This window comes from Triturus cristatus, chromosome 4_2 (assembly GCF_964204655.1).
Source record: "Triturus cristatus chromosome 4_2, aTriCri1.1, whole genome shotgun sequence".
Lineage (NCBI taxonomy): Eukaryota > Metazoa > Chordata > Amphibia > Caudata > Salamandridae > Triturus > Triturus cristatus.
Genome location: NC_140586.1, coordinates 778,850,587 through 778,874,370, shown reverse-complemented (window position 1 = coordinate 778,874,370; position 23,784 = coordinate 778,850,587). Strand labels below are relative to the sequence as shown.

Here is a 23,784-nt window from a genome sequence, read left to right as displayed (position 1 = left end):
GTCACGCAGGCATTGATCTTGCTCAGGCACTGGGTGTCTTGTCCGTAAGGGAGAGAATGAGTTGTGTGTCTTTGGAGTAGGAGAGGATGTTGAAAACATGAGAGCAGATGATGCTGACTCGAGGGATCATGTATGCTTTGAAGAGGGTCGGGCTCAGAGAGGATCCTTGTGGAACTCTGCAACTGAGGTCATGGGTGTTCGAGGAGTACCATGTCCTGCTGACTGGCTGCATTCTCCCAGTAAGGAAGGAGCAGATCCATCAGAGTCCATGAGCATGTATTCAGATATCATGTAGATGTTGGAGGAGGATGGGAAAGGAGACTCGGTCAAATGCTGCAGAGAGGCCCAGGAGGATGAGGGCTGCCGTGTCTCCTCTGTCGAAAGTCATGCAGATGTCTTCAATGCTGTAGTTGGGTCAGAAACTAGACTGAGAAGAATTGAGGAGTTGGTGGTTATTGAAGTATTTGGTGAGGTGTCGGTTGATGATTTTCTCTACCACCTTAAACAGGAATGGTAGCAGGGAGATTGGTATGTAGCCATCAAGTGCTGAAAGGTCTGCATAAGGTTTGTTCAGCAATGGGAGGCCATTTGAATATTTCCAAGCATCCAGGAAGGTCAGAGAGAGGAGGAGGTATTCAGCATGGGTGGGAGCATGATGCTGATGGGTTGGAATCCCCCGGAGTAGGCATGATGGGGAAGGGGTCTGATGGAGTCGCCATAGTGGTGGTTTCTTCTAGGATGATGTGGTTAGCATTGGTTCTTTGGATAAGATTGGTAGGTGTTCGGCGAGGTCTGTCAGGTCTGGTTGCGAACTGAAGTTGCTGTGAATTGTGGTGATTTTGCTTCTGATGATTTGAGAGGGATTGTTACAGAGGCCCGCGAGGGAGTGATCGAATTGGAGGCAGCCAAAGGCAAGGTAAAATCCTTCACAGTCAGTGAGGATTTCTTTGCTTCCATTGGTGTTGGCATTGATGACGTCTGCCAGAGTGGTGAGTTTGGTGTTCTGAATCATTTGGTGATAGCGTCTATGGGCGGATTTGAGTATGATCCTGTCTGCATTGTCTTGGCTCATTCTCAATTTTTGCTCCAGTTGTTTGCAGTGGTGTTTCATTTGTCTGAGTTTCTCTGTGCACCAACCGGCCTGGAGTCTGAATCTTGTTGTATTGTAGTGTTTCAAGGAGGCAAGGGAGTTGGTGAAGGTGGTGATCCAACTGTTGAAATTCTTGATGGCTTTTGGGAGGCTGTTGCTGTGTTTGAGTCGGTGGGTGTTGAGAGTGGTGCTCCATCCCTTGCCAGTGATGTGGTGCCAGTTTAGGCAGGATGGTCTGGTGCTGTTGCATGTGCACTGAACCCAATGAAGATGCTGAACTTGACAATGGCATGGTCTGTCTAGGGGACTAGTATGTGCATGTTGACTTGGATGTTGCTGAAGTTGGTGGAAATAGGGTCCAGGGTGTGTCTGGTTACGTGGGTAGGTCCTTTAATCATTGGGTGAGGCCCATGCTTCTTAGGTCTGCAATGAGTGCTCTTGAGTTTGGGTCGGTGTGGTCTTCCTAGTGGAAGTTCAGGTCTCGGAGTAGGATGTAATTGCTAGCATTGAGGGCAAGTGGTGCTACAAAGACCAATATGGTGTCTGTGAAGTTGGTGCATGGTGTTAAGATGAGAGTGCTGTTTAGGATGAAGTTGGATGTGACACAGCTTGAACGACAGGTGTTCCATTTTTGGAGGATGATGCTTCCGTGGTTGTGGTGCAGGTGATGATGTTTTTGTGGATAATGGCAATCCTGCCTTTGGGTTGTGAAATCTGTCTTGCAATCTTATAGTTGGGTAGGATGGCTGTGGCAATGTTTTCACCCATGGAGGGATTAGCCAGGTTTTGGAAAGGAAAAGCATGTCAGGGGCATTGTCATGCAGCAGGAACCAGATGTCTGTGCGGAGTGTTGTGTGGGTGGTTACAGGACTGTGTGAGTGTGAAAGAGTGGGGTGTTGGATGCTGCCTGTCTAGTGAGCATTGGGTGTGGGTAAGAGCATTAAAACTTGCAGGAAGCACAGGCGAATGCTCCCTCAGTGTTGTGTGGTGTGATAGCAGCCTGTGGAGCAGCATCCAGAGTCAAGGGCATGGAGGGTCACAGGATGGTAACAGCGGGATGGTGGAGGACCATGGGTCTTGGCACTGCGAGTGATCTAGGCGCTGTAGAAACCATTATATAGATCCTGGGAGAGGAGAGGAGTGATGTTACTTCCTGTGCAAATGGAAATGACTCTTCTTGCTTGGCTTGGTTTTTTTAAAGACAATTTTAGCGGTAAACCAGTGATGTTACTTCCAGTGCAGATGGATGATTGGAAATTCAGTGATGTCATTTCCTGAGAAGAATCTGGCCCTGCCATTTTGAAATATTTTCTTTTAAAGATTTTGGGCCACATGTATCATTATTTCACGTAGCAATTACCTAATTGCGATTTTGTCCAAATCGCAATTAGGTAATCACTATTCCTAATGTATGAAACTCGATTCCTAATGGGTTGCAAATGGACATACATCATGCATATTAATGAGGTAGGTTACAATTTGCGACCCATTAGGGAATCTACGCCATCACAGGGATGGTGGCCTGCTGTGGTCAGCTGACCGCCATGTCTGTGATTGCTTTTAAATAAAGCAGCCTTTTTTTTATATGCAGCCTGTTTTCCTTAAAGGAAAACAGGCTAATTTAAAAGGAAAAAAATGAAACTTTGCAGTTTTGTTTTTTTAAGAGTAGGCATTGGGATCACTACCTACTCATAAAAAATATTTGTTTTCCATTCTCAAAGAGGAAGGGGCCCCCAAAGGACTTACAATTTGTCAATAAATTACACCTCCTTCAAGGAGTCTGTAAAATATGCATTTTTGCAACCGTAATTCGGTGGCAAAACATTGATACATCCCAGATTCTGTATTTGGAAGGAACACCCTAAACACGTCACTCCCAAATACCGAATCGCAAACACAAATTGCGATTTGGTAATGTGTTACGGAATCATAATTTGTGTTTCATACATATGTAAATGCATTTTTGCAGTCAGAAACGGACCGATTGTCCCTTTCCAACTGCAAAAATGCTTAATACATGTGGCCCTTAGTTGACTCGTCGCTCCAACAATGTGGTCAAAAAAGAGTATGCAAATGTGTGTAGTGTTAGTCCCCTCAAGTTCACCTGTCTCAGGGCCGCAGGGTTCAGATCCCTGCATGGAATTCCATTAGAGAAAGCGAGTGTCCTTTCTTGGCCTTTTTTGTGGATTAAAAATGCTCCCATGAAAGGTCAAACATAGGTCCACAAGCGACTGAAGAATTTGTGAATCCTATTAAAGAATCCGCAAATACATAAAAACAGAGTCTGCAGGGGCTTGATGCTGTGAGGGTTGGCCATCTGCTGAAAGTTCGACCAGGCCCTATGGCCAAAACCCACTATGCACAGCAAAGCAAACGGTGAGCTGCAGCAAGCTAGCAAAAGGCCAGGCTTAGCAGCCAACCCTTATGGCTCTGTCCTGTGGCCCTGTGCTGTGGTGGTTGGTCGACTGTAGCAGGTTGGAAACAGTGCCTCGGCTAACACCTGATGTATGTGGGTTAAGTGGGGCCTGTGCAAAGTTTGTTTTCTGACTATACTCCCTAGAGTGGTGTTTCACTATTTTCATGCCTGTGTGAAGCCAAACAAGCCTTGAGAAACCTCCAAGGTAATGTGTTACCTCTCCGTATTAGGTGGCAAGGGATTTATAAGAAAATGCCTGATTTTGAAGTTCCAAATAGTCTCCTGCTCATATCGTCATATCATACAGTCAGCGAGGCAAAAGAATGAACATACTGTTCCAGCATGGAGAAGGGCTGTGGGGGCTGGGAGGGTGTCTGTGCATCAGTGATGTGGAAAATGTTGCAAAACCCAATATGATGTATAAACAACCTCGCATTTTATTCAATTATAGCGATCAAAATACTTTCAAGCAAATGGAGAGGTAACAGTTCTGATTGCTGCTTGCCAAAGAAAGCTTTAGTCATTTTTCTTCAAGAAAACATGGATGCCATTCTTCGATCGGAGGACTACTTGAGGTACCATAATGGGAGGCTTGGATTCATCAGGCAGAACTTCAAACCGCAGCAGCGTCAAGGCCAGGGCTACTTTCATCTCGTTCATGGCAAAGTTCTGTCCAATGCAATTCCTGCAAAATTAAAATCCAACAGCATTATCGTTTTAGTCAAGCACAATATTCGCTATAGACTTCGCACCCAAGGTAAAAAAGAATTGTGGCATTCTGTGAAACATTTTGTGTCATTAGTTTATCCCATAACCTGTAGTTTCCCAACGAAATTATTAATTAAAACAACATAATAAGGGCCATATTGGACTTTGGATCAAAACTGTAATTTTGGTAATAATAAGATCAGTCGGAAGGTTCTTTCACCTTTTTCTTGACAATGGTTACCTTTGAGATGGTGCCTAGGCTTAGTGAGAGGATAGACACATTCCTATATATATATATAAAATGGGGCACACACACACACACACCAAACACAGAGCATCGCGGAAGGTGAAGTGCAGCAGCTCATACCTTAAATAGACAAATGCGAGCATGTATTGCATAAGCGCATGTTTATATATTACTATGTGAATGACAGCCCAACAGCTCTTATACCACTCACGTATTTTCTATTCATCCCCTGTGAACATATTTTGGAATATTTAATAGTTTCAGACCTTGAGTGCCTAGTAGAACAGGTGCTATATGCCAGAACTTTTAAATAATGACACTCAGGAAATTGGAATTTAACATGTGCAATAAATACCACCTATTACAAGTTTTGCATTATGTACCAAATTCGGCATACCCCAGTCTTTACCAGGCCCTGTCACCTGGTAATATATCGAAACTATGACCTGCCAACGGATAGCTGAAGAAAACATCGAGAGGTTTGAAAAATGCTGACCCCCTCGTAAAAGAGACCATAGGGTTACAAGCTGTACGTATAACTAAAATCATGTTCCACAGAACATGAATGTTGCAATTGTAAAGTACAAAGGGCAGTGATGGATGAGTCAAAGTCCAACAGCTAGAAACTGACATCGGCAAAAACAGACTTCATTGAAATCACTCACTAGAAACATGTGAATATATATAAATGGCATCTCCATTGTTCATTTGTGAAGTGTCCTAAATGAATCTTCTCCTGGTTCCTTGAAAATTATATATGAACAATTCTTAATGTAGCTCCCAGACAGGTTGTTCTCAACATGGTTTTCATGTTAGTTGATTGGATGGTCAAGGTCACCATTGTCAGTTCCTTGAGTTTTTAAATTTTTTTATTTCTATCGATAATACAAGATATTCAGCAGCCACTACATCAGAGCAATCAAAGATATCAACAGTGTATCTAGCACTCAGGTTTGCGGTACTACAGTTAGTCAGAATTCCATCCCTCGACCCCGTTAGTGGCTTCATCGTAGATATTATATCTCAAACTTGTTATACCACTTGGCCTCGCAGAGGGAGCCACACACGGACTTCCTTGATAGATGTTCCATTTGCCCCAAATTCTTTCCCATTCCTTTGTACAACCCCTGCTTTCAAATACAGCTTTCCCAGCCACCATTCAAGAGTCCATATCTTTTTCCCAGTCTCAGAGAGTTGGTGCAGTTGGTGTTCTCCAAAAGAGGGCAATATTACGTTTAGCAATAGCTGTCCCCAAGTTCACCCAGGCCTGATCTTTGCTGGCTTAGGTCCGTAGCTTCCCATATGTTTAAAAGACACCTCCTAGGCGATAGTACTAATTCCACCCCACACACCTCTTGCATGCAGTGAAGGATGGCCTCCCAGAAAGCTCCCATGGCTGGACATTCCCATAGTATGTGATAGAAAGTACCCTCTCAACCACATCTCTACGACAACCAGAGTCAGCGCCTCTCTCCATCTAACTGAGGTATTGCAGGAAAATAGGATCTGGGGAGTATCCACAGCTGCAGCAACCTAAACCTTGCCGATATTACCACCTCTCTGGGAGAGGCTATAGCCTCTATCCAGTCTTCGTCCACTATTTCCCCCATATCTGTGAGCCACTGTTCACGGAGACAAAGAAGAGGGTCCGGGAGTTGTTTATTAGCTTCTGGTAGGTAAGGGATATTGCTCCTTGGTCCATATGGTCCGTTAGAAGCCTATCTTCTAGTGGAGATGCCTCCGGAAGCTCTTCCCCTCTTGGAATGACTGCCTGGAGAGGATGTCTAATTTGCAGGTATTAAATTGTTTCCGTAGCTGCCAGGTTGTGATCCTGCTGTAATGCAGCGAATGGAACCACCCCTCTCCACGACCACAGGTCACCTACACTGGAAATTCCTATGAGCTCCCACTTGTCAAAGCCGGGCATTTGCACAGCATACCCATCTTCTCTGTGTACCATAACAGTGTAGCCTGTGTTATTTTATTTTGCCAACCCAAAATGTTATGCAACTCGTGCCAGAGCTTGACTGTGTGATCCGTTGGACCCATAAGATGGAGGTGTCTACGGTCGGTATATAATGCTTGCACAAATCCTCCGGGGCATAGGACATATCTGTCCACCCGATATGCAGGTTTATCTTGAGGTCGGTTCACCCATTAGTTGATGATCGCCAGTTGTGCAGCCCAATAATATTTCCGGACATCCGGTAATGCTTTCCCTCCGTAATACCACACTGTATCAATTTATTTGAGGCTATCCGCAGGGGTTTTCCTGTCCCACAGTAGGGCTCTAACCTCCCCTTCTATTGCCCTAAAATAGGGCCATGAGACCAAAAACAGTGTAATCTGTAAAGCGTATAAAATCGGAGAAGCGCCATCATCTTAAATAGGGCCCTCTGTCCCAGTAAGGAGAGTGGAAGTGATCTCCAGCGGCAAACATCTTCCCGCAATCACTTCAGTGGGGCCTGGAGATTGTGAGTGTAGAAAAAGTCTGGATATGTTGTGACATACATGCTGAGATATCGGAAACCATCCCTCACAACTTCCGCCGCACATTCCAGCGATAGGGCTGGAGCAGGGCCATGCAGGACATAGATTGTGGATTTGGACCAGTTAATGGTGTATCCAGAATACTTTCCAAAATTCAGGAATATATTTAACAATCTATTTATGGAGGAATGCGGCTCTGCTACATAAAGTAGCACATCGTCCACGTACAAGGATATTCTATCCCCCCATTCCTCTATCCAGCGCAATCCCGGTATCAGCGAGTCTCCCTGAACCCAAGGCGCCAGTGGCTCAAAAATTAAGGCAAAGACTAGCAGCAAGTGGGGCAACCCCGCTTGGTTCCGCGTCAGAGGGTGAATATCTTGGATGTTATCCTATTCCCTTTCTACCTGTGCCTGGGGTTTCACATAGAGGAGCAGCAGGCATGGCAGGAACTTGACCCTGAAGCCCATTCTCACAAGTACTGCAAATCGGTATGGCCATTCAACTGTGTCAAAGTTCATACGGGCATCGGGGGACAAGATCATCGCATTTTCCTGTATTGTTTATACCCGCCCAATCACTCCCTGGAGACGACGAAGATTGAGTGCCGTACTACACCCTGGCATAGATCCGGATTGATCCGGGCAAACCAGTTTAGGGATGATCTGTATCAGACGGGACTCCAATAATTTGGCTAGGATTTTGAATTCTGTATTAAGCAGTGAGATGGGGCAAAAGGAGGTGCATTTCTCTATTTGATTGCCTTCTTTGTGAATGACTACTATGGAAGCCACACGTTGTTCTTCAGGAAGCATCCCCACTGGCGGCTCTCCAAATACATATTCCTCAAGTGAGGAGTCACACTAGAAGCCGTCAGCTTGTAAAACTCTGTTGGGAGGCAATTAAGCCACACTGCTTTACCCGACTGGATGTTGCGAATTCCTTGGGCTACTTCTTAATTAGTAAGATCACCCTCCACTAGTGCCAAATCTTCGGGGATGAGGGTGAGAAGGGGCGGGTCTGCTAACAATTCTCTAGCATCCTTTATCATGGCTGTGGTGACGGGAGTATATAGAAATGAGCAGTGGGTAGCGAAGCCTTTGGGTATGTCTTGCGGGTCCACTAAAACTGCCCCTAAGTCCGAAATTAGGGTTGTGACCCACCTATGTGAACACTCGCATCTATCCACCCAGGCCAATTACTTCCCCACCTTGTCACCCACTTCATATATTTTGTGTTATGTGGCCAGGTGTCGGGCCTTCCTGCCTTGGTGGCCAAATCCCTATACTCCTTCCTCTTAAGGCCTAGAGCTTGTCTAGTGGTGTCAGAATCTCCCTTTGTTAGCTTCGCTTCTAGGTCGAGTATCTTCTTCTCTAATGTCTCCATGGTTGCCCCCTGTCCCTTTTGTGCCCAACTGTGAGGGAGAGTGCCTGTCCCCTGATCACTGCCTTAAAGGCTTCCCATAGGTTCTGTGGGGATTCGACTGAAGTTCCGTTTTCTTTAAAGTAGTGCTCAACTGTCTGTACTAGCCCGTTCCAAATGTGTGGGATCTTTAGATACCAGGGATTTAACGAAATGGTCTTCCGTGTGCGTGATGCAAGCATCTTGTATGTTGCTCATACTGGGGAGTTGTCTGAAATTCCTTTTGCTAGGTGTCGTACTTCACTAAAACTGGTCACTCGGTTTGCCAGGGTGAGTATGAAATCTTTTCTTGAAAGACTGTTATGTGCTTCAGAGTGAAATGTGTATTGTTGTTTTTTTGGGTTGTGATTTCACCACACATCAGTGAGTCCCATGGCAGTTAGGAAGTCAGTAAAACTAGAGGGTCTGCGTGGTGGGCCTTGTGGGCGGGGGAACGATCACTCTAATCACACAATGTCATGTTAAAATCTCCTCCTATTAGGAGCTCTCACTCCAGCAATCCCAGCAACTCCTTGCTCAGGTCTGGGATGTAGTATTGACGGGGCATAAACTGTAAAGATAGTCACAGTTTTCCCCTCCCATGTGCTCGACATGGCCACATATCTGCCCTGTGTAACCGTCCAGGTTCGTCCCACTGTAAGAGGGAGTTGCTTCCTTAGGAGTATCCCAACCCCACGGGATCCTGAGGTAAACCCTGTGTGAACCAACAATTATTAGCCCCATTGGTCTAATGATTTACAAGTGTTGCCTACTTGGTGGGTTTCCTGCAACATGACAACATCAGGTGAATGGCGTTTGATGTACAGGAGCACTATCCCTCGTTTCAGCTTATCCCCCAAACCCTTTACATTCCAGCAATGTGGGAATGCTCTTGAGTCAGCCATAGTCAGCTTGCAGGTCCCTTTGCTCTGCCTCCTCCCATTGGTCATTTGATCCTCTGACGGGGGCTGGGATGGTAGACTCACATGTAGTTCAGCCCTGTCACTCTGTGTGGTGCAATAGCTCAATTGTCGCTGTGTCCAACAGATTAAACAATAAATAACTAAAAAGGAGTGTAATCCCTTTCCTCTCCTCCCCCCTTCACTTTGGTCACTGAGAAACTGTCATTCAATACTAAAAGAATTTTTTTTTAAACTCCCTGCCTCCCTGCAAAACGGTCCGTGAACTGCCCGCCTCCCCAACACTGCAGAGCACCTGTAGTCCTACCCCCACTTGAACTGTGGAGGACTGTGGCCCAGCCATTCCACCCACCTCCCATCCCTTAAATGCTGAGGAACAGGAAAGTGGCACCAAATTTTCAAACAGTATTCACTTATCACGAAGATGTAGTCCCCATCAGTGCTGTTTGTTATGGTGTGACGGTACAACGAGGGTCCCCAGTGAGACCCAAATCTGTGGGGCTGAATCCACCAGACAGTCGCAGATCGCTGCACTTCCTCGAACCCCATAATTAGTTACCCATTGGTCCTCCAAGGTGGAGTGAAGGGTTATGTTTATCAGTAACTCCGTTCAGGGTTGCTGGTCTTCCAAAGTATCATGTTCTTTCAGTCTAGACTCTTTTGTTTGTTGCTCTGTGAATTTCATGGGTTTCCTTGTCTGCCTGTATCTTTGTGCCTTGGGGCGGGAGCCTCCCACAACTCTCCATCCTTCCACTCCAAGGCGTCATCAGGAGTGGAGAAGCACAAAGTCTATCCCTCTGCTTCAATCCACAGATTTTCCGGGAAAAGCATGGAGTACTTTACTCCCTTGCCTCGCAATGTTTTTTTGACTTCCAGGAAGGTTCTGCTCTGCCTCTGGACATCGTAAATTCCAGGAAGAAAGTAATCATGCAGTTTTCACAGGACATCAGCGGGGTGCTGTGGGCTGTCTGCAGTATTACCTCTCGGTCGTGGAAATTAAATGTTCGGGTCAGGATCAGCCGCAGTGGGGGCCCTGGCTTTGGAGGCCCACCAGGGACCTGGTGCGCCCTTTCAACCGAATTGGGCACCCTTTCAAACGAGAAGTATCGAGATAGACCAAGGGCTGAAAGCGGTTTGTAACCAGGGCCATTGCTGGCCCCTCTGCTCCCTCATGGAGTACGTTATTTTATCGTTACCTGCCTTCATATTCATCAAGCTTGGCCTCCAGCAATTTACATGGGGCTTGCAGTTCGCAGACCTGTTTCATCAGTACCTCCGTATCTGCCTGAAGACCAACTGTATTGTCTTCCACTTCCTTAACTCAAGCCCCAATATTGTGGAGGTCCGCTCTGATGAGGGAGATCTCAGTCGTCACCCAGGGGGTGGTCTTGTGAAGTGTCAACTGTCTTTTTTTGCGTTTGGTTTAGTGTGAGTGCATAAACCTTTCCCCTCGGCATCCTGGTGGGTAGTTATGACTCTAAAGTGATAAAGGGTCACTAAGCCCTCTAGGTTATTCACCACCGCCTGCCTGTGGACATTTGAGATATTGCACGCGGCCTGTCGGGTTTCCCCCAGAGTGGCCCACTCCCCCCTCCTTCTGATGTTTCAGAAACCCTCAGGGTCTACAATTCCACCTTTTCACAGTCCAACAAGATCTTTCACACGGTGTTGATTTAGAATATTACCCAACGTTGGCACTGGTAATTCACTCGTGTCCCCACCTCGATATATGTAGTGGCGGTCTTTCTGATGCTGTCTCTCTGTGGGCCGATGTTATAACCTGTTGTGTTGTGTGCATCTTCCTTACTACTATTCTGTCCCTTGCTGCTCAGCCATGAGTGATGTCACTTAGAATGTTGGGTGTGAGGGACTGGTGGAGTTGGCAGTTGGAAGAGATGGGCTGAGCAGCAGGGAGGCTGCTCCTGGTGGGGCTCTACAAGAGATCTAATGGGTTCTTATATATGGACTTAACAGAGGCTTTACTTGAGATCTACCTTCATATTTGATCCTGTAACCTGCCTAATAAATACACAACCTGTTCTACGTTACCTGGCTACCTGGTTGATGCTTCATTATTACACTGGCGACGACTGGAAAATAATCTACGTGTGTGCTTCTTCCTGGATTATGCTTTATGAAGCTTAAAGGATTTTCAAGAGAAAGGAACTCCAAGATTAATTCAAGTAAAAGGACTTCAAGTAACTTCAAGAGTAATTGCGTATTTTGAGGAAACTGACACTCAAGAGCCCCACCAGTGACCACTCCATCGGTCGCCCTAATACGTAAGTGCCAGTTCCTCTTGAATTTTCCTTGAATGTACAAGAATCTGACTGACTGAAAAGAAGCCTGGAAATGTGCAGTGACTTGTAATTTAAACCTTTCATGTGGAAGAGCGTCTGTGGCCAGCGCAACATTGACAAGCTCTTGTCTAAACCTGCTGTTCCTGTTAGGAACTGTGCTTCCCGAAACTCTGTTTGAATTTTGACATTTGTCATTGCTACTTGAAATTTTACTTGTTCACGCTATGCTGGCCGAGTCCTTAAGAAGGGTGTGATGCTGTGTGGCATGGAGAAATCGAAGAGCATAGGAGCAGCACTTGTAGAGACAGTCAAGACTGTTATCATGCTGAAGGTGTGCGCTAAAGAGAAGCATACTTGGATGACTTTGTGGAAGAAAAGATCGTCATTTGATGCTGTTTATTTGGGATTTGAGTTCAACTTAGACAAGATTGTGACAGTTACCAGCGCGCACATCTTTTATTCAAATGCAAATATAGCGCGAGCGCTTACCTGTTACTGTACACGCGCGGCTTCTGGAGATCTGTTTGTTCACGTCATTGCTGCATTTCTGACCTGCGTTAGCACGTTTGAATGCACGGACGTGCCGGCAACCACCCGGCTTGCCGTCGTGTTGCGTGCCACCATTTTGTACAAATTGTTGTTACTCCTACTTTGCCTTGACGGTGCTCTATACTGGATGAGTGTTGTGGTCGTATGGTCGCAAGAGAACTAACTTGCTGAATCTCTGTGTTGTTTCTCTGTGCGCTCTTCTTTAAGTATGGCGGGTGTGCGAAGAGGAACCAGCGGAGTCGGAGTGGGAGATTTTTGGCATATGCGCAGTGATGGGTGAATCTTCTTCCTCTGTGCATGCGCGGTGATATGCACACCTTCGTTTCCATAGCGGATCTCTGTTTCGTTGGAGCACATGCGCATTGAGGAGGAAAACCTCTTTCCCTACACATGCGCAGTGATGCGCTCACTTTTGTTAAAGCTGCAGATCTTTGTCAACTGTCAACCACGTTTTTTAATGGGAACTTCCTAGTCATGTGTCTTGAAGCACACGGAGGACGCTGGATCTTGCCTGCAGTTTGGGTGGTTATGAAAGGTAGTGCGCATCTTTCATTATTTCTCACTCCATGTGTGTGACGTCAACTGTGAGGAGGAAGGTACTGTATCATGTTACATCTGCATGGATCTAATGGACGAAGACAAGGACAAGGACTTCACTTTGGGTGAGGACTTCGGGTGAGAGATCGCTCACCGGAGTCAAGAATTTCTTGTTTTTTTTTATTTTCGTTGTTACAATACTGTTTTGTGGGGGTGTGAGTGTGTGCCTCTATCTTGTGGGGGTAGTGTGTGTTCTGAGTGTACCCCAATTTTTGTTCCATAGGGATGTTTGTACCCTGGTTATTGGGTGGTGTTTGAGGAGTTTTGTAGCTGAATGTCCAGTTTTGAGACGTTTTGGGAGTTATGTGCTCCGGTTCATTTCAGTTCACAGGGAGTTGGTTCCCTATTACTATGTGTTGAGTTTAAGGGAGGTGTTTTTCCCCTATAGGGTGACGTAGTTCCCCTATTTCTGAGTTTAAGGGAGGTGTTTTTTCCCCTATAGGGTTCCCCTATTTCTGTGATTGGTATCATAGGGAGGTTTATTTTCCCTATTTCGGAGTCTTTTGGGAGGTGTTTTTCCCCTATAGGGTAACGTAGTTCCCCTATTTCTGAGTTTAAGGGAGGTGTTTTCCCCTATAGGGTTCCCCTATTTCTGTGATTGGTATCATAGGGAGGTTTATTTTCCCTATTTCGGAGTCTTTTGGGAGGTGTTTTTCCCCTATAGGGTGATGTTGTTCCCCTATTTCAGTGTTTTGTATCATAGGGAGGTTTATTTTCCCTATTTCCGAGTTTTTGGGAGGTGTTTTCCCTTTTACGGTGTTCCAAGTTTCTTAGGGTGGTGAGTTCCTCTTTTGCAATTACAATGTTCTGTGTGTCTAAGGGAGGTGTATTCCCCTATAGGGAGGTGTAATTTCCCTATTACGCTGTTTTGGATTCTAAGGGAGGTGTTTTCCCCTATGGGGTGGTGTGTTTACCCCATTGCTGTTCATTTGTTGGTGGTGTTTTCCCATCTAATTAGTTCCCTAGGGAGGGGGATGGGGCTCATTATTGGTTTTCTTGCAAGTATTTTCTGATTTGTTGTATGTTTACTTGCATAATGATTTTTCTGTTTATGTATGCAATGGTATTTTGGTTATATCTTGATTTTATGCATTTGTATCTTTATGCTTTGTTTTCGTAAGGAAGGGAGATGTGTTATAACCTGTAGTGTTGTGTGCATCTTCCTTACTACTATTCTGTCCCTTACTGCTCAGCCATGAGTGATGTCACTTAGAATGTTGGGTGTGAGGGACTGGTGGAGTTGGCAGTTGGAAGAGATGGGCTGAGCAGCAGGGAGGCTGCTCCTGGTGGGGCTCTACAAGAGATCTAATGGGTTCTTATATATGGACTTAACAGAGGCTTTACTTGAGATCTACCTTCATATTTGATCCTGTAACCTGCCTAATAAATACACAACCTGTTCTACGTTACCTGGCTACCTGGTTGATGCTTCATTATTACAGCCGATTTCTGCGTTAACGATGGTTCTTCCTGGGCCTTGCACTTGTTACGGCAAGAGCTTTTGGCAGACACTTCCTCTGTGTCTCCCTGGGCCAGCCACTCTGAAGGGGCATACGGGCCCGAGACCAGGCCCCCAGAGTAGTCCAGGTGGGGTCTGGTGCATGCCTCTGTTCACCTTCTGGGTCACCCCTACGGCAGCTCCTGCAGCCCCCACTCAAGACGCCATAAGGGGACCCTCCCAAAATGTGTCTGATTTTATTAAAATAGTCTTTTTTGATGGGGGCCCATGTGCACCCACCCGGTCCCACCGGCGCAGCAGGCCACCACACCTCAGCTGCTGTACCTCCTCACCACACTGGCCCGGTCTCCTCTGGCTCATCTGGATCGCTCTGGCCATTGCTCATAGATTGGCCTTCCGAGTTCACCGCCCGGTCACATGGCCCCCGGCGGCTTTGGCGCCATCTCTCCTCACCTGGGGACAACGATGCTTCGGCCGCACTTATGGCCCTCTGCTCTGTGGTCAGCTCCTCCTCTCGCTCCTGGCACCCAACACCAGTTGCCGCAGGAAACAAGAGGGGCTCCGCTAGCTCCAGGCAGCATCTCCTTGCTCCGATGTCGGAGCTGTTGTTAATTGAGTTCGGGTGGCTCCACCAACACTCACTGCCTCCAGGGTGCCAGCACAATTTAGGCCCTGGTCGTCACCAGTGACTAAGCCTCTCTCTGCATTTCACCCCATAGGCTTCTAGGGCTGATCACGCCTCACCAGGCGCTTTGGTCTCACAGCAGGGGCATATTGTTGCACCTCGAGTGCCTCAGCAAACAGATGTTGTGATGTATTGTGTGGGATTTAGGTGGCGAGATGCGGCAGCCTCTATAGTGAGCGGCCATCTTCCTTGGCGGTCGGCCACGCAGCCCAGTTCCTTGAGTTTTGAAGAGATTCCTTCAAATGCTAGAAACATGTTGTTATCACAGTGTTGATCCACTCAATAAAACCATCTTCAAATAGCAGTGTCACACTTAAAGCAATTAGTAATGGTTATCAGTCACAAGAAATCGATACTCATACCTTCGCAGATTGTTTTGTTCCAGAGTATTAATGCAGACATGCTAAAGGTATTCCTTTTTTCTTCCCTATTCCAAAATCAAGTTGCTAAAGGAAAGAATTTGTATAATGTTAAAGCCGGACACATTTTCTCTTTGATGACTGGCCAGGACTATAGATTTACTGTCACCAACGCGTCAACAACCTGCATAGCAGTAAGGAACTGACGCATCCCTGCTTTTTTGACTCCTCACCACTGCCGCGCATTGTCGTTGATTTTTACCTCATCTACGGTACTTTGTTCTGATCAAGCACAACCACTGATTTCATGAACTACAACTGCATTTAATCTTTAAAAGTTCATATCTTGACTTGTGTGTATTGGAGTTTGGTGGTTTTGGTCTTATTTTAATCAGATAAATATAGGCTATTTTTCTAAACCGGCATGGAGTCCTTTTGTAGGGTTTTCACTGTATTACTGTGTGTGTGTGCGCACAAATACTTTACATATTGCCTCTGGGATAAGCCTGACTGCTCTGTGCCAAGCTACCATGGGGGTGAGCAGGGGTTATCTAAGGTATGTAATTTACTCATCCTGACTAGAGTGAGGGTACCTACATGGACAGGATGCATACCACTGCCAACTAGAGTCCCCATTTCTAACAGATACAGTTCTTTCTCTTGGTTCACATGCATCCAAGCTAACCTCTCAAAGCAACTTAAAGTGGAAGGCTTCTTATCGGACTCCCACTAGATATTATTTAGAGTTAAGACTGATGCTGATCTAGTGTTGTGTTGAATATACATATACCTTCACAAATATAAATGCCAGCATCTGTTTTATCATTCTCTGCCTTCATTCTCAAAGTTCATCCACTGCAGAGTGGCTTCCTTCCCACTGTGGTTCTAGTGCAGACTCTGGGTGCACACACAGCCGCTTACACCTGTGATGCCTGCATGTTACAGTTAAGTATCTGCCGAATGTAAAACTCAAGCCAGGGAGAAAATTACTGATTTCAAGGTGACATAAGGAACAAAACGCAAGTAGGTGGGTGGATCCTGAAGCTAAAAGTTAAGAGAGGTAACCTTTTTCAAGGTAGGGTTACCTTAAGCAAATACATATTTCCAGAGTTAGGAGCACTAACAGTATTTTAAAAGGGTATACTGTACCTTGGTCCAGCAGCAAATGGCACAAACGCATGAGAGTGACGATCAGAGGCGTTCTCAGGTGAGAACCGCAGGGGGTCAAACACCTGAAAAACAATATAGGAAACCAAAGGTAAAAAGAATGGAAGCACTTAGAGAAAGGAGACATTTGCTACTGACGAATGATGAAAGAGTACGAGATAACATAGCACAGGTATCATAATATAATGCGTTAACTAAAACATTTATTCTGGGAATCAAGGGCATGCCATGTGATAAACTTTATCACTGTGTTTCAAATGTGTTCTAAAGAGGCATTTTATATTATTAGTATGGTTACAGCCCAAAAACAGGTTTTGAAAACTATAGAGGTCTCCTTCTTGCCCTACATGTCTGTGTCTCCTTTTGCTTCTCTTTGCTTTCTTTTTTCATTTTCAGCTGCCTTTCAGACAGTGATGGTGAGGAGTCCCATGGATGGATTGAGAAGCAACGATCGTGTATTGAATAGAGACCTGATGAGTTGCTGAAGGGCCCATATAAAAGGTTCCATTAAAGTGCATTCTGCTGTCTAAGGCAGCAGGGGGCAAGTGTTATGACTCTTGTGGCAACAAAGGGACCTACTAATGATGCCTTCTAGTATCCATGTGTTCATTGTCAGAGAAGAGAAACTCTGGAAGAAATGTATTGAGAATCCAACCAGGTGTGCCAGTCATCCATTTGGCACCCACTACTAAGAGATTTTTAGTCACTCTACGTTTTTCAGAAATTCTTTGTAAAAAGGGGCACTCAGAAAAGTACCAAAGGGGACAATAGGATTCCAAAGAAGAGTGTGTGTTCATTTTCTACTAGTCATAGTAATGCACAGGTGAATGGGAGAGGACGTGTGGATGTCCTTTGATATCAGTGTACCTCTAAGACTACTCCAGAATCATTGTAGCGGGACAATGAGTACGTAGGTGGGCTCCTCTGATATCAGTGTACATTCATCATTTTCCAGAATTCCCATGAGTCAAGTAATACAGACGGACAATGAGGGGGTCAAATAAGCATGTTTCTCTTTTTTTTCCTTCAGGGCTCTTTGACAGTACATTTATCACACAGGACGTGGGTGCAGAGCTGGACGTCAGACTTTAAACACAGCACTTTGAGGATGGATCGCAGGGGATCACTATGGTGCACGAAACAAAAGAGTTGGGAGTTGACATTTGAATTGTGGGTTCACGTCTTGTGCATCGTTTTGTATTTTATTGAATGTAATTGCATTTATATAGTGCTTACTACCCCTTATGAGGCGTCAAAGCTCTTTTTAGGCTAGTTGCTCCTACTCCGGAACCCATAAAGGATTAGCGTTGAATTAGTATAGTGAAATATGAAAGCAATTTGAGTGGTGGATAGATTAGTCAGTTATTTGGATTGAGAAGGATAGTTTAGAGATGGACGAGAGAAAAAGATTTGCATTTATATAGCGCTTGTTACCCCTGATGGGGTGTTGAAGCGCTTTTTTGGGCGAGAAGCACACTACTCCGGAACCCATAAAGGATTAGTGGTGATTTAGTACAATGAAATATGCAAGTAATTTGAATGGTGGATATGTTAGTCAGTGTTTTGGATTGAGACAGGTAGCGGAGGGATAGAAGCGGGGAAAAAGATTTGCATTTATATAGTGATTGCTACGCCTGATGGGGTGTTGAAGCGCTTTTTTGGCGAGTAGCACGCTACTCCGAAACTCAAAAAAGGATTAGTGAGGATGCCTCCCAACATCTGGGGAAAATTCATCATATTAAAATGGACTACTCAGTATAATTACACGAAGATCAAACCATGAAATAAAAATAAAAAAGTTAAAATGTTCAACACTTGTAATAAAAATGGTTCCATTTCTACAGATTTTGTTGAAACATTTTTTATTATTTTCCAAATCAACAATGACTGTTCATTACACCACGGGTCCCCGTGTTCAGTAAGAATACCTTCCCTCCCAACCCCAACTCGTCCCCCCCCCACCCCCATGTCAGTGCGCCTCTGTCCCCTACTTCTCCCCCGATGTGCCCCCCCTTCCAAGGAGATCATTTACAGTTGCTCACCCCTTCTCTGCGTAAGCAAATCATCCCTCTTGTCCAGGCCTCTGATTTATGTCTAGGGGCCTCCTTCATTCCCTTCCCATCTCAATCCTCAGTTCCCCTCGCCTCTTGCCGATCCGGAGTGCTCCCTCCGTCCCCCACCTCAGATATCAGCCCCTGGAGCTCCACTACCAACGCTTCCCATGCCCTGGCCGTCGCTAACGCTTTCTCATCGTCTCCTCTCAGAGCCACCTGCACCCGGAGCGTACCCTCCGCCCCCGCCCATCTCACTAGTGCTGCCCTCCACCGCACATAGCTAGGCCCCCCCCCTGGATTTCCAGTGCAGGGTCAATTCTCTCTTAGCTAATATCAACCCCAGATCATAGAAACTGCTAGTGACCTTCGTGCGGCGGGTGTGGGGAAACCATAGCAACAAGCAAGTCCCCATCTCTGGAGTGATAGAGCGGTCTGTCACCTGATTCAGGCAGTCCACTACCTCAGCCCAATAATCGCCCAGCTGCGGACAGGCCCAAAACATGTGGCGAAAATCTGCCCCCTCTCCCCCGCACCGAGGGCATGGAGATTGTGTTCCACCAAAGTATTGCAAGACCTTGGCCGGCGTCATATACGCCCTATGTAACGTGAAAAACTGAACTAACTGGAACCGTGCGTTCCGAGTTCCCTTCCAGGCCCTCCGCACTAGCGTGGACCACGTGGTCTCTGGTATTTCTATTTCTACAGATAACAATATTTATTAGAAAATGTAAATGAATGTGTTCGAACGAAATAAAAAATGACTCCCTTTATTGTAGTCCCATCGCATATGCTGTGGCAGTCTAATAACACACAGATTTGCTGTAGAGCTGGGCAAGCAACGTGTTTGGCAATGAGCTCAGTTTAACCTCCTCTTCGACCCTTGAGCCCAAAACAAGCCGTGACTTCTGCCTGCCTGCCAGCCAGCCACGCTGTAATGTCATGCATCACAAATTAAAAGCAAACCATTAACCTTTGATGTAAAACAGGAGAGAAAGAGTATAGTTGCTGGATTGCACCATGTGAAGCTAGAAAACCTGGGCTCAGTCCCAGCTTTTCTGTCCAAATCCTGTGATCCTAGATTAATATTTTATTTCACAGTCTCCAGTTTATTCTCCAGTTTATTCATTATCACACCTCCGGAAGTGCCTGCACAAAACCTTGTGTTTGATTTAATAGACTATAATGTATAATAAAAATCTTGGTCACTTGTGTACATGAGACCAATCCTCATCCTCACTTTTAGTTCACTAACTGCATTGTTTTCTGGTCCGGGTGGCATGAATGTTTAAACACTATCACTTTTATTAAATGCAACTCAACGCAGTGATATAATCTGATGTACTAAGGTGAAATGCTTCCACATGTTAAACATTTTCAGGGCTTGGCTCGTGCATGGGCTCTTAGAGCCAAGTTTGACCTCCCGACTTGGCGCGCCCAGTTCTAATTTGAGGTAAAAGGTGAAGTGCTACCAAAAGAGCAGCAAGACTGCACAACCAATCAGCAAAGAAGAGGAACCACAGTAAGTGCATTAACCCCTTGCATGCCCGCCCCTTTCCCCGCCCAGTGCCGCGCTTTGTATTAGCGGGCGGAGTTCATGACGAGCTGGACTCGTCATGGGCACAGCGCCACCGCAGCCCATGACGAGTCCAGCTCGTCATGGGCACTGAAGGGGTTAAAGAAAACAATATAACAGCATCATCTTCTCGAAGGAACTAAAGTTAGATTTAAAGTTCTGAATCAATTAACCCCCAAAGTCTGCCATTTTAGTCTCACCTCCAGTTTATGCCTTTCACATTTCCTATTACCTTGGAACAGGCGTCTTGAGTTGGAGATGGTTGTATTGCATATTCCATTTCCCTGACTGGGTTTGCTGCAAATGTCGTTTGGCACTTTCCACAGTGTTCCCCATGAGCATGTGTAGTGAGAACTCCCAAGGAAACTACCTAAAGACATCTGTTAGAAGATAATTTAGGAAAGGGATTTGTAAAAATGACTTGTGAATGAGATGTTGTGCATGGGACTCTGCTGGTGAGGGTAGGGCCATATGAGAGGCCAACTAGGGTTCCAAGGGTTTGGCAACACAGAACTCAAGACACGACATAGTGCTTGGGACATTGGGCTAAGAGGCAAGGACTTTGAAATATGATGTATTCTGTTGGATGTAGATAGGTCAGGCTCGGAATTCACAGTCATAAACATGTTTTATTATATGGCTTACACTTGTATAGCTGACAGAAAGGCTTGCTTGCAGTCATGGACAATAAACCTGGTGCGCAGGGCCATGGAATCAGTAGCAGATTTAGGGGAACGTGAATTGAGACACTGAATTTAGGCACTGGATATTGGGACATGGACGTTTGGTGAGATCTAGGAGTGGAGCTTGGTGCATGTTTCTCGCCTACTACCATGCTAGTTCCAAAAAAATTCTCTGGTGCTTACAGTGAACTGCCAATATGGATTAATGGTTCACTGGAGGTTAAATCGGTGATTTTTCCTTCAAGAAGACAAGCTACTGTCCTTTGTGTGTGGGTGGTTTTTGTATCACACAAACAAACAGAAGGCAGCAAACCACTGTACAGGGCCAACAGCAAAGATAAAGTTGATATCTTTCTTTGCCCTATTAACGTGTATATTTTAATTTGGCACATAAACATGCATTTTTCCTTGGCCTTTCAACATGCGTCTTTGTGAGTAGCTTTACGTTTTCGTATCAAAAACATCCAAAAAGAAAGATACACCATCACTTTTCATCAACCTATTACCTGACCGCAAAAGTCTGGGCAACAGTAATAACATTCACACATGAAGAAAACAATACATGAGATTAGTACTGTACCTCTGGGTCTTTCCACACGGTGGGGTTTCTATGAATGCTATAAATGCTTAAAAACGCAATAAATCCTGCGAATAAAAAAAAGAAAAATACTTAATATATTAATCTAACTATTGAACATAATTACATTTTTGAGCTTTGGAATTGTCAGTTTTGCCTTTCAGTAAATGGCAACGTTTAGGACTCAACAAAACAGTCCACAAATGTGGATGAGATCTCTCCTCACAGAGGTAAATTTCAGATGAGGATATGCAATTTCCCGGATCAAAAATTCCACTTTTACGTGGGGGAAGGCTATGTAATTGGGTATATCACCCAGATGGCTGTGGATTAAAAGTAACCTTTTAATGTTTAATGTTGAAGCACTGTAGTATTCTTTTCGGCCAGTCAATCAGATTTGCTCTGAAATATTGTACTAGATTCACACTGCAATTTGTGAGGTGCTTAATTTGTGCCAGTGTTTGCCAGTGCTGAGCTATGCCACTCATATTTTAGACCCAGGACAATTTTTGCTGGTGTTTTGCACAGTGCGGTGAAGCAATCATTGATTTTATAAAATCTAGTACTAGAGCGAAAGCAGGTGGAGCAGTCACTCATACTCATTGCTTCAACAAGTGATTCCAAAGAAATAGAGAGACAGCAATGGGCAGCTGATACCCTCCCCCATTGGCTGAGACAATCAGATACTCCACTTGTCCATTTCTGCAGTGCCCCCCTCCCTCAATGCCTCTGTACCCTGTCCACTTGCCCTTGGGGCTGTAATAGCCTGCACAGATCAACAGTCCTGCACTGTTCAGATAACTTGACCTTGCTCATTGCTTAGATACAGTGGGTCATGTGACCAGTCACAATGAAGAGTCCCCCGGCGGCTGTGTACTCTCGGACCCACCCTGCCCTCTTCCATCGACTTTCAGACACTCCCCGTCCCTTTATCTTATTCTTGCAGTTTCCTGCTTTTTCTCTTTATTATATTTTTGACCTCTTTCTCTTCCTCCGTTTTTCACTTTGTTTTTCCATCCTAAATCTCAGTAAAAGTCCGATGAGAAAAAATAAGTACCTGTGCCCCCACCAGTTAAAATTAGGCACTGGTTCCTCCTGTCTGTTCAACAACTCCTCCGCCTCTCTCTTTCATATGGAATCACTTTTTGCCCCTCGGCTGCATGCTGATGTTACGTCATATGATTTGTAAAGTGCAACATTTACTCTCCTGGGGCTTCTTGCTGTTCTGGTGAACTCAACAACAGACATATCCTTTCTTTTAACCAGAACCTGACTAAACCACAAGCTGAAACACATAGATTTCAATTTATCTTTACAAAACTAAGTGATCAACGCCTGTTCCTAAACTCAAGGGGAGATCAGTCTAAGGTTATACGTCCTGGATCCAAAAGGCCCACACACCACAATGTATCCTTCAAACTTATGTACAGCCTTACAAGCAACACACTCGATCTTTTGTATTGGAACACAAAATCATGATACGCCTGCGATAAAGTTTGGTGCTTCTGTAAAAAATGAAAAGTGCCCTGTGAAGTACACAGAGACTTAAAAATAATGTGTTTCTTAACAGAGAGCCAGTGCCACCATGGTAGGAGATGTGTGGTCTCTCTTTTAAAGATGCAAAGCAATTCAAGATACTGGATTCTCCTACCATTAAAGTCTGGGTATAAACTGGATAAGATTACATAATGTTAGTCTATTGGAGACAGTACTAGAGTCAGCACCAATCCAAGAGAATGTCTTCAAATGGAAAACTGCTGCCTGATCTACCACCTCAATCTACATCTATGGGTCTGCTGTGATCATCCACACTACTAAATTCATCACAAGAGGAAGAAGACCAGGCCCTTCTCAAAGTGTGACTGGCCGCAGTTCTTTGGACCATCCAACTGAGCTTGTAGCATTCACCCTAACCTCAGTCTTCTTTGGGATAAGTTATAATTGACCAGTACATATAATTCATCCAGACAGTCAGGAAGCAGGAAAGAGCTTTTAGTTCCCTGTGCTCAGATTGCAGATATGGGGGTTATAAAGCCCACACATTTTGAATGTGGGATGTTTGTAATTAGTGACATAAATTAAGAATGCTGCTGTGGACATCAAGAGTTGGGCAGCAAAAGATGGGTATCCTGAAGTCGGGTGCACTACAGTCCTCCTCAACAGCACAGGGGCATTACAGTGCTCTATACAAACATTGGGATCAGCACAGCTCAGGGGAACTACAACTCTACTGATCCATGTACAGAGAGCACCACATCTCTGTACATCTCCAGGACAGATATGCCATAGCAGTGTACATCAGTCTCAGGAGCACCCCTCATGTGTGTACCACAGCCAAAGACACCAGAGCTCAGTATATCACGGGTGGGCCACATTTGAGCCAGTGGAGGCAAAACTAGTACTTTGAATCCTTTGTGTCTGCCCTGAACCATTCAGAGATGTGCAACCAGCCCAGCTCGGAAATCTGGCCTTTGCATGTCTAGATTTAGATCAGAAAAGTGGGAGCTCT

At 45.2% G+C, this 23,784-nt stretch overlaps 1 protein-coding gene across 1 annotated transcript in view; it reads right to left on the bottom strand.

Moving 5' to 3' along the window:
- Nucleotides 1-3,920: 3,920 nt before the first annotated feature.
- LOC146835028 (cytochrome P450 4B1-like) overlaps nucleotides 3,921-23,784 on the bottom strand; it is a 235,963-nt gene continuing 216,099 nt past the window's right edge. The window contains exons 10-12 of the mRNA XM_085602689.1: nucleotides 21,279-21,343; nucleotides 16,371-16,453; nucleotides 3,921-4,191 (exon numbers count right to left, since the gene is read on the bottom strand). Of these exons, the coding sequence (XP_085458815.1) occupies nucleotides 4,023-4,191; nucleotides 16,371-16,453; nucleotides 21,279-21,343 (317 nt within the window). The 3' untranslated portion in view covers nucleotides 3,921-4,022. The remainder of the gene's footprint in view (nucleotides 4,192-16,370; nucleotides 16,454-21,278; nucleotides 21,344-23,784) is intronic.